At 48.7% G+C, this 16,034-nt stretch overlaps 1 protein-coding gene across 1 annotated transcript in view; it reads left to right on the plus strand.

The window, feature by feature from the left end:
- Nucleotides 1–16,034, plus strand: part of dip2ba (disco-interacting protein 2 homolog Ba) — a 36,673-nt gene that overhangs the window by 13,208 nt on the left and 7,431 nt on the right. The window contains exons 2-25 of the mRNA XM_080496496.1: nt 5,196–5,267; nt 6,435–6,590; nt 6,942–7,067; nt 7,350–7,586; nt 7,699–7,827; nt 8,491–8,610; nt 8,720–8,917; nt 9,863–9,954; nt 10,033–10,143; nt 10,246–10,369; nt 10,553–10,662; nt 10,828–10,930; nt 11,016–11,080; nt 11,173–11,266; nt 11,373–11,492; nt 11,589–11,703; nt 12,056–12,195; nt 12,274–12,410; nt 12,646–12,726; nt 12,871–12,998; nt 13,142–13,256; nt 13,346–13,547; nt 13,644–13,756; nt 15,757–15,837. Coding sequence (XP_080352622.1) covers nt 5,196–5,267; nt 6,435–6,590; nt 6,942–7,067; nt 7,350–7,586; nt 7,699–7,827; nt 8,491–8,610; nt 8,720–8,917; nt 9,863–9,954; nt 10,033–10,143; nt 10,246–10,369; nt 10,553–10,662; nt 10,828–10,930; nt 11,016–11,080; nt 11,173–11,266; nt 11,373–11,492; nt 11,589–11,703; nt 12,056–12,195; nt 12,274–12,410; nt 12,646–12,726; nt 12,871–12,998; nt 13,142–13,256; nt 13,346–13,547; nt 13,644–13,756; nt 15,757–15,837 — 2,969 coding nt within the window. The remainder of the gene's footprint in view (nt 1–5,195; nt 5,268–6,434; nt 6,591–6,941; nt 7,068–7,349; nt 7,587–7,698; nt 7,828–8,490; nt 8,611–8,719; nt 8,918–9,862; nt 9,955–10,032; nt 10,144–10,245; nt 10,370–10,552; nt 10,663–10,827; nt 10,931–11,015; nt 11,081–11,172; nt 11,267–11,372; nt 11,493–11,588; nt 11,704–12,055; nt 12,196–12,273; nt 12,411–12,645; nt 12,727–12,870; nt 12,999–13,141; nt 13,257–13,345; nt 13,548–13,643; nt 13,757–15,756; nt 15,838–16,034) is intronic.

Below are 16,034 nucleotides of genomic sequence, written 5' to 3' on the forward strand. Positions count from 1 at the left end.
CTAATCCGATTACTGATTACTACTACTATGGATCTACAGGAGAGTTTCAGGCCCCTCCATGGTGGCGACGTGCTCCGTGTCTGCCGGTGCCACCCCACTTAAAAATAACACAGAGTGAGCAGACATTGTACAGATGCAACATCCTGCAGAGAGAGAAGTAAGAAAACCCGACGCTGTGTTTTCAGTCAAGATAAACACGCGGATGCCAGCGGACGGGCCGCTGACTCGGCGCCGCCGTCCGCACATGTAAATGTTCTGTGATCTTTAACGTCCACGGCCGGCGCTGGCGTGATTGTGTGCGATGTTTGCCTTTTGATGCGTCGCTGTTATCTGCCCAAGTCCAGACCTTCCCATCACCTTCAGCTCGTAGTTCTTTTGGAAGAAAATGTGTTATGATGTTAAAAGCTTCTTCTTTTTTATTTTTTTTTCCCCCACACGCCCTCCAGTGAGAGTTAAGAAGCAGAACTGGTGGTAGGAGAGTTGGCAGCAGGTGTTTCTGCCATTGAAAGAGCAGCTCGGGAGACAAACACTGACGTCGTTGCCTTAAGTTTTATGGAAATGGAGGATGCAAAGTGGTGTTTGTTGACAGTGGCAGCTGGGATTAAACTGCTCTCTGTATTAGTTTCACCCGCGGCTGAGTGGCTCCGGGGCACGCAAAGAGGTTCGAGGTGTTTCCCCCTGCCGAGGATTTGTCCCGGTCCGTCGTGTTTCAGTGTGTATTCCCTTCACACGACGCTCCGAGAGCCGTAGCCTCAGCCCTTTCCTCCCCGAAGAGCTCCGGCTCGTTACTCGCCGCGGGTTCGCCACTGAAGTGGTTTTGCCGTTCCTCTTAAAGGTTTGTTTAACAGAGCCCAATGTGTCCCGTCGGTAAAATCAACCCTGGAAACACAAAAATGTAAAGTGGATCGACTGCGGTCACTTAGATGAGTCAGCGTTTCAGCTGTTTGGAAGAAGTCTGGTAAACAAATTCTGCGTCGTCGGATCGCAGGGTGATGACGGTGTGGTGAAAACGGCCCCGCTGAGAACCCACCGGGTTTCACGAGTTAGGATTCGCTGTGTTGCAGTGACACACACTTTTTGGTTATTCATCCCAAATTTTCCCCCACAAAATAAATCACTGCTGTCGTGGTATAAGTGAAGCATTTTTTGTGTGTTAGCACCATTTGATTAATTCATCTAACCTGCGTAAACTTGAGTATTTACAAACACGGATTCAAGGATATCCAGGCGTTGTTCCAGACTTTACAGCATCATTATTTACTCGCGCAGTGTTGTAATGGTCGGAGTGTGCATGTCCTATCCAGGTCGGGTCGTATTCAGGTACTCCACTTTCTTCCCACCGTCCTTTAATATGTGTTTTCAGTTCATTTCCAGCTCTATTGGCTTAAACGTGGATATGCGACGGCCTTTTTGTGTTTCCCATGTGATGACGGGGTGACGTGTTTCTGATTTTACCTCGTAGAATCACTTAACGCTCCTAAAACCCTTAATTAACCCCCAAAATAGTTATACAGTGGATGATAGTTACCTGCTAAGTATCCATGTGATGTTCATAAATTCATTAATATTGAAGATCTGATTGTATGTTTAGCAGGCCAAGAGCGCTGCGGGTGCAAATTGATTAATGCGACGGTAAAACGTTGAGAAGAAAATCCGTCGAGGACACGTAAGGCTAAAATTACATGATTGGAATACGTCTAATAATCAGTGATTTCAGCTTCGGAGCAGAGTCACTGTACGAGGAAAGGCTGGAATAAATGAGATGATGCTGAGAGTCGGTGCAGATTAAAACTGGAGTGGTCACTAATGCCTGATATCACTTCACTGTAATTATGAGTGTCACTGTGGATGCAGCGTGCGTGTGCGCGCGTGTGCGCGCGTGTGTGTGTGTGTGTGTGTTTATCCCCTCTGTGACCCGGCGCTGTCGGTTGTGAAAGGATCAGCCCTCTTGCATTGAGTGTTCCCGAGGTCGGAGGTCAACGACAGCACTTTATAGGAGGAGCCGGGAGGGTCGCCGCCGTCATCTTCCTCTTCCAATGTCACCGCGTCCGACCCTCGTCGCGCAAGCTGAGCGGTGGCGGCGGCGGCGGCGGCGGCTTATGGAAAACGAGATCCGCCGCTGACTTCGCATTTCACACGCGCACGTTTTTCGCAGTCCGCCGAGCCGGTCCGGCGTTTCCTCCGGACCTCCAGCACCCAGTTCCCCCGTCTGACACACTGACACACATTCCGGCACAGAGCCCTCTCTGTAACGCCACCTTGCTGCAACCTCTCTGCACCGCAGCACCCTTTAACCTGCACCAGCTGTACACACACACACACACACACACACACACACACACACACACACACACACACACACACACACACACACACACACCCCACCTCGGGCTTAGCGTTTGGCCAGTGCGCCGGCCCTCCTGCCCAGTTGGCCCTCTGTGTTAGTTCGCCGTCCTCCAATCAGCACATTCCAGGTTCTGCAGACAGACACGGGGAGACGGTTTTGGCAGCGCACACACAGGGTGTGGTGACGCTCACATCCTGTCCCCTGACCTCACATTTCACACAGAATCACAGTAACGGTTCTGTTTCGCCCACATTCTCGCTCTCCAAGTCGTACAGCTTTGCTCTGTTTTGAAGCAGCTGTCCCACACTTTGTCTCCTCCGTCGCTCGGCGTCTCGCCGCCGTCCGTAGGGTCAGTGTGGTCATGCCAATGCGTGCCTGTTATTACCCCCCCCTACAACCCCCAACACAGACTCTTCTCTGTCTGTGTTAATGACCACCCTCTCTGCATCTTTCCATCCCCTCCCTCCCTCCCTCCCTCCCTCCCCTCTGGCACCGCTCGGGCACCGGGACTGGGCTTGGCCAACTCCGTCTCCAGCAACAATGCCACTCCAGTCCACTACAATCAATTTGCCGCTGATTGCTTCGCTTGCGTGTCTCGTCTGAGAGCATTTTGCCTTTCACAAATGAGACTGCCGCTCGTCTGCGAGATGGAGGGAACAAAGACGGGTATAACATGCTTTCACTGCTGCATTTCGTCCTCCATAAATTAAAAAAAAAAGAAAGTTTCTGAGCTGAAAGCTGGGCCTCAGCTTTTCTTGCACACACTTCCCTAACCTCCGTCCCCCGATAGCGTGTGATGTATGGAAGATTAAAGTTGCCATGAGTCAATTTGGCTCGATATCCACCCCATAAGAGGAACGACCTCACTGATTCCTTTCTCTCCAGGAAAACCCCGCGCTGCTTCAGACGGTGAGAAAGCTTGAACGGTATCGGAGTCAAACACAGGACTTATCCACCCCCCCCCCCCCCCCCCCCCCCCAACCTGCCGCTTGAACTTTGCCTCTCCCTCCGTTCCTATTTTCTTTCCATTGTTATTTTATTCACGCTGAAGTGAACCACATTCCCTCTCGCTTCCACTGGTGACTCCCAACATGTTTTTATCGCCTGTTTGGACCACAGAGCCTCCCTGTTGAACGCTCGTTGTTAAGCAAAATGATGAGTTTTATTTGCTTAATTGAAAACAATGTGTTGGGTTTTTTTTAAACTCGAGTGATCTCATCTCGCAAAAGGCCGAAGAAATGCACTAAATTTCATGTTTCCATGAGTTATGCATTGATATTTGAGCAGTCAGATAGTTTACTGTTGACAACAGATTGTTTTAGTGTCAGAAGCACATATAAATAATTACAGAAAGCTGCAAACTTTGGTAATAATTTCATCCAAAGGGAGAAAAAAAAAAGTTATTTGGAAGTACAAATATGAATGCCAAGAAGGCTTCTTTCTTGGGGTTGCCCTTGAGCAAGACTGAACCCAAAACCATCACATTGGATGGAGAGTGCATATTCTATTCTATTCTATTCTATTCTATTCTATTCTATTCTATGACTCAACATCATTCCATATCACACGGGTAACTATAATAGTGCCGTCCTCCTACATTTAATCACTTTCTTATCTGAAAACATCCTCACTCGGTGTAAATGTCATTGTTTTTAAACACTCTTATCGCACAGCATTCTTTAATTTTTCTTTTGGTTTCATCGCAACTGCACATTTGAATCAAAACAAATGGTCTGAAGAGTGAGAGTAATACTTGTGTTCCGCCGCCGCCGCCACATCTGAACTCCACACACTCCTCACGGGTGCTGAGATTTGAGAATTGATCTGTTTTAATTCGAATCTCATCCGTTACGTCATAATCTGACTGGCCGGTCTCTTCATGTCCTGTTCCCAGCTTTTCCTCCCCTCGGTAGGTCTCTGTGTTGTCAGTGGTCAGTGTGGAGGAGGTGTCAAGGGGGTGTGTGTGTGGGGGGGGGGGGTGTTGAGGCTAAACAGTCTTTTGGCGAATTGCACTTGACATAGCATATGGCGTTATCACTGGACACCGAAGAAGGGGAATAACGCAGAGCCTGAGCAGGGCCGTGGCGATGACATTGTTTGTGTGTTCAGCGGGTGTGTGTGTGTGTGTGTGTGTGTGTGGTAGTCAAGTAGATTGGGCGTGTTTTCCAGATTGTGTGTTTTGGGGTCCTGATTTAGTGGACTTTGTCATGCCTGTGTTGCTCTATAACAAACTGCAGGAGGCCGGCCGGTCCAAGGCCGAGTGGGGAAAGGTGGGGGGGGGGGGGGGAGTGGGAAAAAGGTTGTGTTTGGAGGTGTTGGAGCAGATAAATAGTCGTGTCCCATGTGAGACGTTGTTCACATGTCTGTCCCCCTCTGCTCTGCTTCCCATCCAGCCTTGAGCTTCTCGCTGTTCTCAGTTATCTGCTCACTGGAAGGATCTTGTTTGGGTTTCGTAGCCAGGAGGAGTTTTCTGTGTGCGTGTGTGTTGGTTGTTTTTTTTTTTACACTAATCATATTTGTTCACTGCAGCTAAAGTAGGGCCAAACAATGGTTTTATCTTTTGGCATTGTCGTAAAGGGATTTAGCCGCTAACATGTGGAGTTGAGTAGATCTGGTTTAAAGAGGATTATTATTATTATGACTCAACTCAAGTGAATGTATTAGTGAAGTCGGAGCTGTGTGTGTGTCTGTGCGTGCGTGTGTGTGCGTGCGTGCGTGCGTGTGTGTGTGTGTGTGTGTGTGCGCGGGTTGTGTACTCTCTGTGGTTTATGGGCGTGCACAGTTGCCCGGTGTTTGTGTGGTAATTATGACTAACATAACAGTGTGGTGTTGCTGTCCTCTCTCCTAGGTGACATCACGCAGAAGGGCTATGAGAAGAAGAGAGCCAAGCTGCTGGCCTCCTACATCCCCCATTTGCCAAGTAAGACCAGCGCATCTCCTGCTCTTTGAACCCTCCTTCTCCTTCTCTCTGCATAATTTCCACCTCCTCAAGTCAGCGCTCCCGTCCTTTCGTCTCCCTGGATTGAAAATAGAACGTTGTTGGAGTTCTATTTGACACTATTTCTATACGTCGGTTGATTGACACTGAAACACAAAGTTGTGATTTTGAAGCCATGTAAAGTCTTTACGTTTGGATATGAAATGCCTTCATGTGCTCATCAGCATGAGTTCTGATTCTCTTTGTTCAAGATGTGCGAGAGAATTTGTAGTCTTCTGTGTCCCTCTAGTGGCCAACGTGGGGAAGCTGCTGAGTGCGGTTTATTTCAGTGTCCAGAAAAACATTTTCCCATCAAAATCTATATTAGAAAACTAAATTTTTCTATACAATTCAAAGAATCAAAGCCACCTTCCTGTTATGTTTACCTTGAAACAGATTTAGTGACGCGTTTCCCACATTTTGGTTTAATATATTTAGTTGTGTGCTTGTCGTCTAAATTCAGTCTTTATGAAGTGATGGTACTATTCTTATATTTCTTTCATCATATACTTTACTCATCATTTGAATCACGTCATTAAGCTCTCTGGAAGAATGCGGCTCGGTTTCCCCTCTTGTAATAGTCCCTTAGTTGAAGAATCCTGTAAAAATCGTGTTTTTCTAAGTTCTGTTACGTTCAATTCCACGCAGAGAAAGTGGATAAAAAGGGACGCGGGACTCCAGGTGTCTCGTTGATTTCCATATCGATCGATTGTCACAAACGTTCACAGTTAGCGGGATGCTCTGCGGTCCCCGAGGTGTCCTCACACTCGTCTCCCTTGGTCCCTTTACCCTCCACATCCATCATCTCCACAGAGCCCCTGGCAGCCGACTAAAAATATATTTGCTGGAATATAACCTACTTTCATGTATTCTGTCAGAGTACAAGTTGCCTCAGTCGAGTACGTGACCTTATTTAACTTCCTGCACGGAGGCTAAATTTAGAGGGCTTCTCGGGGCGTCGTGTAATATTAATGCCGACGCGTCGCTGCAACGACATCGTGTTAAGAAATAATGTGCAACTTCCCCACAAAGCCCCCCGTTTGTCGTCTTGTCTGTTTTCCCCGACGCGCCGCGTCTCCGCTGACCTCGCTCACGTTTGTCCCGCCGCAGACGCAGACGTGTCCCTCCCAGATGTGCAGCTCTCCCCGAGTCACAGCGGCGACCCCAGCCCGAGCCCCGAGGCCCCGGGCCCCTCCACCTCGACCCCCGCCAAACACCACCGCGCCCACCGCAGCGGGGGGGCCAGGGACGAGCGCTACAGATCAGGCAGGAACACGTCTCGGCCTCACAATGTGTTCATTTTATTAAATGTACCCGTGACGATATCTTTGCCACAAACACGCAGCCGTTGCAATAGTCACTCTTTTTATGCACGCAGAGTAATCTGTAATCCTGATCCATGTCACTCATTGCACTTCATATTTTGAGACCTGGGATTTTGCATGGCAGCGGTCCCGCTTTGATGAAAGAGGCGCATTAGCAAAGTATCTGCTTAGTCAGTTCGATTCCAAAGAAACCCTGCCAAGTGTAAACACACCCTTAAATACCGTTCAATTAAAATATCAACCCGCTGCATTTTTTTTTTTTTTGGTTTCACGGTGCTTTCCCTGTTTGCAGACATCCACACAGAAGCCGTGCAGGCGGCGCTGGCCAAACACAAAGAGGAGAAGATGGCCCTGCCGATGCCGACAAAGAGACGCTCGGCCTTCGTCCAGTCTCCCATAGACGCCTGCACGCCCCCAGGTCGGTCGGCCCAGCTCTGTAAACGTTGTCATTTATTCGCCCATGTGGTTGAAATGAACATCCTCGATACCGAGACGCCCGGAAGCAGAAGAAGTGGGGGAAAAAAACCCCCATTAATGAATTGTTGTATGAAGAAAATCACTGTAATTCTGTTGTTTTTAAATGAATCAAATGAAAATATTTTCAGATTATACTTCGTTGCATTGAAACTGAAGCCGGGTTGTCGCTGTTCAGATGGACGCGGTCCAGAGGGCTTTGTGAACGTCTTTCTGCTCCTTCCAGACACGTCTTCTGCATCAGAGGACGATGGCTCGCTGCGCAGGAAGGCGGCCCTCAGCGCCGTGCTCGCCCAGAGCCTGCAAAGCCCCGATTATTGGATCAACCGCTCCGTCCAAAGTTCTTCCACGTCCTCGTCCGCTTCCTCCACCCTCTCCCATGGAGAGCCCAAGACCCAGCCGCAGCCCCAGCCGCAGCCCGCCGCTTCCTTGTTGGCCGACGTCCTGGCGCTCGCACGCATCGGTAAGAGTCCCCCCCCCCCCCCCCCGCCGGGGGTTCGTTGGTGCCGATCAGCTCCGTGACGCCCTCCGTTCTCTCTCTCTCTCTCTCTCCCTCTCTCCCTCCACCCAACCAGAGAACAGCGTGCCGCCAGACGTGACGAGCTCCACTCCTCAGGAGAGGGGGTCCCGGGTGGACCTCCCCCCCGCCGTCCGGGGCATGAGTCGTGGACAGAGCCGCTCCAGCATGCTGGACACAGCCGACGGTACCGTCTCCTGCCGTCGGGATGTTTGTTGAGCGAGGGTTTTTTTTTTTTTCGTCGGGCGATTTAAGCACCCGCGCGCCCTGATCTGTGTTGGTTGACATGATTATGTTGTGCATTGCTCACATGGTTTGCAGAGTTGTAGTGGTGGCGAAGACGACGGAGCGTAGCTCAAATCACACAGTCGGCCACCCCGAGATCATCCTTCATGTCACTGTGTGGTGAATGCTGCTAATCACGGATGTTTTGTGTTCTTTCTTTTTGGGTCCATTAATCCTGTCCCTGTCTTGCCTTTCATTTAAAAAGGAAAGAGAAAAGGTAATACACATCGAGCCCCGGGGGAGGGGAGGGTTTGCTGAAGACGCCCGAATCAGCTTGCTTTCCTGCCTGGTGTCTTTCTATCCCCATTTGTCTGGTGTCCTAGATCTAGTTGTAGAAAACTCTCTTTTTTTTTTTTTTTTCCCAGTCCGTGGCTCCTCAAGTCCAAATTTCTTCCCTTTCAAAGTCCTTCCTGCTGCCGACTCTTGATCCTGAGCGCGCTAGTGTGTAGGACTCTGCCTGTGCCGTACAGTATCGCTCTGCGTCGGGGTCGAGCTGCATGTGTGGGTGTGTTTTGCGCTTGTTTGCACGCGTTTGTGACGGCGGCTGCTCTCGGTGTTTGTCCAGGCGTGCCTGTCAGCAGCAGAGTGTCCACCAAGATCCAGCAGCTGTTGAACACACTCAAACGTCCCAAACGGCCGCCGCTCAGCGAATTCTTCCTCGACGACTCTGAAGAAATCGTGGAAGGTGAGACACCGTGCGTTCTGTCGGCTCCAGTCGCCGGACGAATCATGTGACGTCATGTTTTATGAACCCGTCCGTAAAACACTGCATCAACTTTAAATGTCACGTCCAGTCCCACAGCCGGATCCCAACACCCCGAAGCCCGAGGGGCGGCAGATCATCCCGGTGAAGGGGGAGCCCCTGGGGGTGGTCAGTAACTGGCCCCCCGCCCTGCAGGCCGCCCTGGCCCGCTGGGGGGCCACGCAGGCCAAGAGCCCCGCCCTCACAGCCCTGGACATCACCGGCAAGCCGCTCTACACCCTCACATACGGTGAGCTGCAGGCGACCCTCTACGACAGGAGGAGGAAATCATTTGGATGGACGTACACATGATTTTGTTTCTTTGTTATAAAGGGATTTTTCAACAACTAGAAACAACCTCGGGGGGGGGGGGGGACTCTGTAGATTTGGTACTTTCATTATGTTTGTTTTCTAGAAATGTATAGTAAACATGATCATTCATTATGACGGTACACAAATTGGAAATGTTTTTTGAAAAATATATCTAGATGAAGTCGATTTCAAGAATCAGAAGATGTAGAGCAGGAGCGTCGGTCATACAAGCCAGCTGAAACTTTTAAAAGAAAACATTGATTTTATACCACATTTTCTGTGATGCTGCCATGAAAACTAGCAAACTAGCATTAGAAATTAAAATTAAAATTTTTAAAATTTATAAAACAAGATCTATAGGAGAAGTTTTTTGCACGTTTCCATGTAGGTCACCAGGAGGTTTCATTAAAATTGGCTTTATGTTGAGATTGTAGTAATTTTCAGTAGTAATTGTTTGTTTTTTGCTAAAATATTGTCATGACAAAAACCAAGTTTTAAAAATGTAAAGGTCATTATGGTATTGTTTTACTTGTTTGGCCCACGAAAGCTTTAATTGGACTATGTGGAACCTGAACTAAACTGTATTTGACACCGTCGATATAAAGAAACCACAATTGGACAATCAATTTTATTTGTCTGAAAATTGGTCATCCTGGGATTTAGGCATTTCAAAAAACTGTGCTTTATTATGTCTAAATGTCCAAATCTCACATGCGAGTGGAATTAATTCACATTTCTTCGGTAAATGATTTAACAATATTTTCGAATAATTGAATATTTGCCCCTATAGAATCAAACCTGGTGTGTATTTCCATCAGTAGGTTGTAAACCTATACAATATGTTATTTTTTTTTAAAGTATTGTTAATTTCCCTCCCTCACAGGAAAACTGTGGAGCCGCAGTCTGAAGCTGGCCTACACGCTCCTGAATAAGCTGGGCACGAAGACGGAGCCCGTCCTCCAACCCGGAGATCGAGTAGGAATCTCAGATTTGTCTATTTAACGGAGCTTTCTTGGGAAGACGAGACCAGATCTGAGTGTTTCTGCTCTGCAGGTGGCGCTGGTGTATCCAAACAGCGACCCGGGCATGTTCTGGGTGGCGTTCTACGGCTGCCTGTTGGCTGAAGTCATCCCCGTGCCCATCGAGGTGCCTCTGTCTCGACAGGTAACGGAGGCAGACGGAATCAGAGTCGAGCTGCGATTTTCATGAGACAATACATATTTCTGCGCATCATTAGCGTCCCGTGACCTCCGTTTCTGTCGGCAGGACGCCGGCAGCCAGCAGATCGGCTTCCTGTTGGGCAGCTGCGGCGTGAGTCTGGCTCTGACCAGCGAGGTTTGCCTCAAAGGGCTGCCCAAGACTCCCAATGGGGAAATCATCCAGTTCAAAGGTCAGCAGGGTGTTGAACGGTCTGTAGCGGCGCCCTCAGTGCGTTCAGGAGCCTCTTTAAAGAGGAATCGCGCTGTGATGTCACACCGGTCACTATTATATTGACGCAACTGGATTCATTCGCTTTTTGTTTTTTCTTCTTCTCCCCTCTTTGTCTCTCTGGTGCTGCGTTCACGACCCGCAGGATGGCCCAGGATGAAATGGGTTGTGACGGACACAAAGTACCTGACCAAGCCTTCCAAAGACTGGCAGCCTCACATCCCCACCGCCAACACAGACACTGCCTACATCGAGGTTCATCACACTTTTTTTTTAACCGATCGTAGACAAAAGCACTGTGATGTCCAGCTCTGGATTCTGTTTACCCTCCACGTCTTGATTTTGGCTCTGCATAGTTGATGTGGATGGAATGTGGCTTGTTCGTTCCTCCTTTAACATGTTTGTGTTTTCCCGCCGCAGTACAAAGCCAGTAAGGAGGGAACAGTAATGGGAGTCGCCGTGTCAAAGATCTCCATGCTGACACACTGTCAAGCCCTGACTCAGGCCTGCAACTACTGTGAAGGTCGGAGTTCTGCTCCTCTCGTGGACATAAACGATAAAAACACATGATGGTTTTCACTACGTTTATCTGTGCGTTCTATTTTCAGGGGAGACACTCGTCAACGTGTTGGACTGTAAGAAGGACATGGGTCTGTGGCACGGCGTCTTAACGGTGAGACGATGTTCAGAACCAGACCGGGAACTCCTTCACTGCCTCCGATGCACTTTATGATATTAACCACGTGCCTTTTTTCCCCTTTTCAGAGCATCATGAACAGAATTCACACCATCTCTGTGCCGTACGCCGTCATGAAGGCGTGTCCCATGTCCTGGGTGCAGCGGGTCCACATTCACAAAGGTTCAGCCAAAATATCCACCGTGCATTTATTTATTTGTCATTTCATACTTGTATAGTTTTGACACAAAACCCTAACCATATTTAATACGTTCCTCTCGTGTCGCAGCTCGTGTGGCCTTGGTGAAGTGCCGCGACCTCCACTGGGCCATGATGGCCCACAAGGAGCAGAAGGACACCAACTTGTCTTCTATACGTATGCTTATAGTGGCAGACGGAGCCAACCCATGTGAGGCACTTCTCCACCAACGGTCCCAAACGTCTGAATCTGAGTTTCAACTGTCTTCATTGTGTTTTTGTTTTTCTCCGTCTTTTTGCTTGTCAGGGTCCGTGTCGTCATGTGATGCCTTCCTGAATGTGTTCCAGTCTCAGGGTCTTAAACCGGAGGTCATCTGTCCATGTGCCACCTCACCCGAAGCCCTGACTGTGGCCATACGCAGGTACGGCATCCCAAGTGGCCGTACGAATGGGCTGATCCGCGCGTTTTAGTCACTTTGCAGAAAAAGTTATTTTATAATTAAGTAATTTTGGAGACGGAGAGAGGAACAAGCAGATAAAGTGGTTTTAACAAAAACATTCCTTCTGATTCTGAACAATAACTTTAAAAACATTTTTTTAATTCTCTTTGATTTGAAACTGCTTCACTCACACTCTGGTTTTTTTTTTTTTTTAGCTTTAACAGACTCAACTGTGTTTCCTGTATGATTTGTTCTCACATTTTCACTTCTACTGGTTGTGGACTCTATGTGAAATTTGCTGCTTCGCGGCGTGTGTGTGTGTGTGTGTGTGCAGGCCTGGTGCTCGAGGAGCTCCACTGCCAGCGAGAGCCATCCTCTCCATGGGGGGTCTGAGCCACGGGGTGATCCGGGTCAACACGGAGGACAAGAACTCGGCTCTCACCGTTCAGGACGTGGGCCACATTATGCCTGGAGGTAAAATGAGTCCCAGTAGCTGCCTCACTGTTTTTTTTTTTTTTTTGCAGTTTTACGTTAAAAATGTTTGCTTTTCAGCCCTGATGTGCATCGTGAAGCCAGACGGGCCGCCTCAGCTCTGCAAGACAGACGAGATCGGAGAGATCGTGATCAACTCCCGGGCTGGCGGCACCTTGTACTACGGCCTGCCCGGCGTCACCAAGAACACATTCGAGGTCCGTCACAGATTCCAACGAATCTAATTATTTCCTCATAAAGAAAAGTCCGACATGCGTCGCGTTCTAAATGTGAAGTCGCACCAACCTGCAAATTATAGCCGATTTATTTTGCGCAGTAGGAAAACTGTGTCACGTCCGACCTGTTGAGTACTATTATTAATTTCCCGACACGACGCCTTCAGCAGAGTGATGTTTAGAGGGATTTACATGACGATCTCTGCTTATTTTGTAGGTGATCCCTGTCAACCAAGCTGGAGCGCCTATTGGAGAAATTCCCTTTTCTCGGACGGGTCTGCTTGGATTTGTTGGACCGGTAGGGCGAACAAACAAACTTTAAGGCTCTTGGGTGAAAGTGAAATAAAAAAAAAATATATATATATATCACGATTGTTTTGTTCAACTGCTAAAAGAAAATGTGAACATATAACGACGCCACCACTTGTTTGTTGTTCCTCAGGGCAGCCTGGTGTTCGTCGTGGGGAAGATCGAGGGCCTCCTGATGGTGAGCGGGCGACGCCACAACGCCGACGACCTGGTGGCCACGGCTTTAGCAGTGGAGCCCGTCAAGACGGTTTACAGAGGGAGGTGAGACGCAGGCCGGTTCACCCCGCCGTCTTTGCGCGCGCCGTGAAAAGAGGGCGCCGACGGCGCACAGTGGAGGAGGGGGGGGGGGGGGACTTCAGGAATGCGTGCAGTTTGAGGTCACCGCCTCCCCCGTTGTCCCGCAGGATCGCCGTCTTCTCGGTGACGGTGTTCTACGACGAGCGGATCGTGATTGTGGCGGAGCAGCGGCCCGACGCCAGCGAAGAGGACAGCTTCCAGTGGATGAGTCGAGTTCTGCAGGTACGTAAATCCACGCCGAGGAAGCATTTCTTTCACTTTCGTCGTGGTCGCATTTTTGTTGTTCACCTTCGCAAATCTCCACCCGACAGGCCATCGACAGCATCCACCAGGTGGGCCTGTACTGCCTGGCGCTGGTCCCGGCCAACACCCTCCCAAAGACGCCGCTCGGGGGAATCCACATCTGTGAAACCAAGCAGAACTTCCTGGAGGGGAACCTGCACCCCTGCAACATCCTCATGTGTCCACACACCTGCGTCACAAACATGCCCAAACCACGGCAGAAGCAGCCAGGTGGGCCTTTCAGACGCTTTCGTTAAAAAAAACACAAAAAACACCCGTCGGCTCCAGGTTTCCTTGTTAATTGACGCTTGTTTCTCACCTCCTCAGTGGACGTCGGTCCGGCTTCTATGCTGGTGGGAAACCTGGTGGCGGGGAAGCGCATCGCTCAGGCTACTGGCAGGGAGCTGGGTGTGGTGGAGGACCAGGACCTGATCCGGAAGGTACCGAGACTGTACCATCCTTTATTTCAGACTGAATCCCTTAACGTGTAAAACATTATACGGGCACCTTTTTCTCTTCTGGTATTTCTGATTTAGGACTTGTTGGTTGAGCACCAGAAAAAAAGAGTCGATGGATAATTTTGAGGGTTTTAGGGGAAAAAACACTTTAAAGTTTTCACTGTTTTGTTTCTTTAGCGGTTGACGTCAAAGAAAGAATATTTTATATCATCCACTCGGCTGCCACCAGTCTGTAGCCTCTCTGCTTCTCAATCTTGCTCATTCCAGTCATTCAATTGTTGATAAATCAAACGGTTATTAACTGTTTCGGTTATTAACATCTCCTGCATCACGTGCTGTACAAGTTCATTCAAACGAAACTTGACTTTTTGAATGTGACTGAAGCGGGAAGTCGATGCCGATGTTTCATCCTAAACCTCTGTTGTTGTTGTTGTTGTTGTTCTGCCCTGACTGTGCTTGGGTTGGGCCTTAGCTCTGTATGTGGCCCACCATGATGGTAAGGCTCTGGTCGGACCGTCTCTGCTTCCTGCTGCTTCTGTCGGTCTCCTCTTGTGTTTTTTTTCCCGCGGCCGTGAATTCCACACCGAACTCCCACCAGCAGCAGCTCGGTGTGACCGGATGACTGTGCAGGCTGACTCCCCCCGGGGCCAGCAGGGGTCCACACAACTTTAACTGGAGCACAGTTCACTCAAACACACGGAGGTGGACGTGAGCCTCACAGTTCGGCAGTAGATTAGACGGCACTCCGATGTGAGTGTTTTCAAAACGTCAAGTCCAAACACTTAATTTCGGACCGTCCACTGGTGCAGGTGGCCTCGTAATGTAACGTAACGTAATGTAAAGTAACGTAATGTAATGTAATCTCGTTCTGAACGTGCCATCTGATAATGAGGCGAGTCTCCGTGTGCACCTCTGCTCGCCGTGTCCACTGTGACGCCCCCCCCCCCCTCCCCGGTGTGGCATGGCTTGATGAGTGGTCGGGGCAGCTGGTCGGCATGATGTGGTTCCTGAGCGGAGCGCCGGCGTGTTGTCTTGACTGGGCAAGTGGGCGGCTCCAGCCACCGATGTCGAAAACCCGTCGGCCGTGTGATGATGTTGGATTTTACGTCCCGTGCGTCTGGAGAAAATGGTCGTGCTCAACTTTGTTTTTTGTTTTTTTTTAATGTGCCGCTTCACTTTCACTTCTCAAGTCTGCCTTTTAATGGAGGTCTGCTGATTTTTTTACGTCATGTCCTGTTTTGTTTTTCTCTGTTGGGAAGTTGCTCCGCTTTATTTTATACTACATGAAGAATTTGACGACACCGTTAAACGTTGTCCATATTGCTGGTACGGCCGATAACCGATATTTACTCATATTGATGTACCTTAATTAAAAAAAAAAAAAAAAAAAAGCTTGCCGAGTGGAGCTACAACCTGCGGCTAGCTCAGCCATTTGCTTCTGGAATTGCTTGTAAACGTCTGCAGATTTTAAAATCCGCGATTAATTTAGTGGTGTTTTAAAATACTCGACGCGGCTCCCTAATCGCACGACATTGCTGATGCAAATGCTGCACATCGCAAATATCGAGTGTTTCTTTGGACTCCATAAATCAATCCCTCCTCTGCAACCTGTCACATATTCAAACAAGCTTCACTTAAAGCGTCACACCACATCGGCTCAGTTTTGTTTATCAGACAGATCCTGATATTTAGAGAAAAAAAAAAGTTACAACTGATTTATTGCACTAATTTTGCATATTACACAGATAGATTAATTTTTGTTTGTCTGTTCTTTGTACCAGTCTGTTTGAAGAGTTGCAGAGTTTGTAGATATTTTGGCTTTGCTGGTTTCTTGTGTGCGACCGTTTTCATGTCGCCTCCTTGATTGTTTTTTTGTTTTTTTTGTCTGTTGGTTGTTAAATCCTCATTTGCAATGCGGTGTTGAGAGATTCTTCTCAAATTGTTTGGTTCCTGTCGTTTTAACGCTCCTCCCTCTCTTCCAGCACCAGTTCTTGTCTGACGCGCTGCAGTGGCGAGCCCAGACGGATCCCGATCATGTACTGTATGTGCTGCTCAACGCAAAGGTAGAGCAAACGCTGGAAAACAGCAGTTTTATACCTGAAGTGCAAACCACAACAACAAATCACTAAACACAAGAACAAATTGAAAACTGAACTGCAAATTGAAAAACACAACAGCAAATTGAAAAACACAACTGCAAATTCGTAAACACAGCACAAATGAAAAAACACAGCACAAATGAAAAAACACAACTGCAAAT

Source organism: Blennius ocellaris (genome assembly GCF_963422515.1).
Source record: "Blennius ocellaris genome assembly, chromosome: 5".
Taxonomy (NCBI): Eukaryota; Metazoa; Chordata; class Actinopteri; order Blenniiformes; family Blenniidae; genus Blennius; species Blennius ocellaris.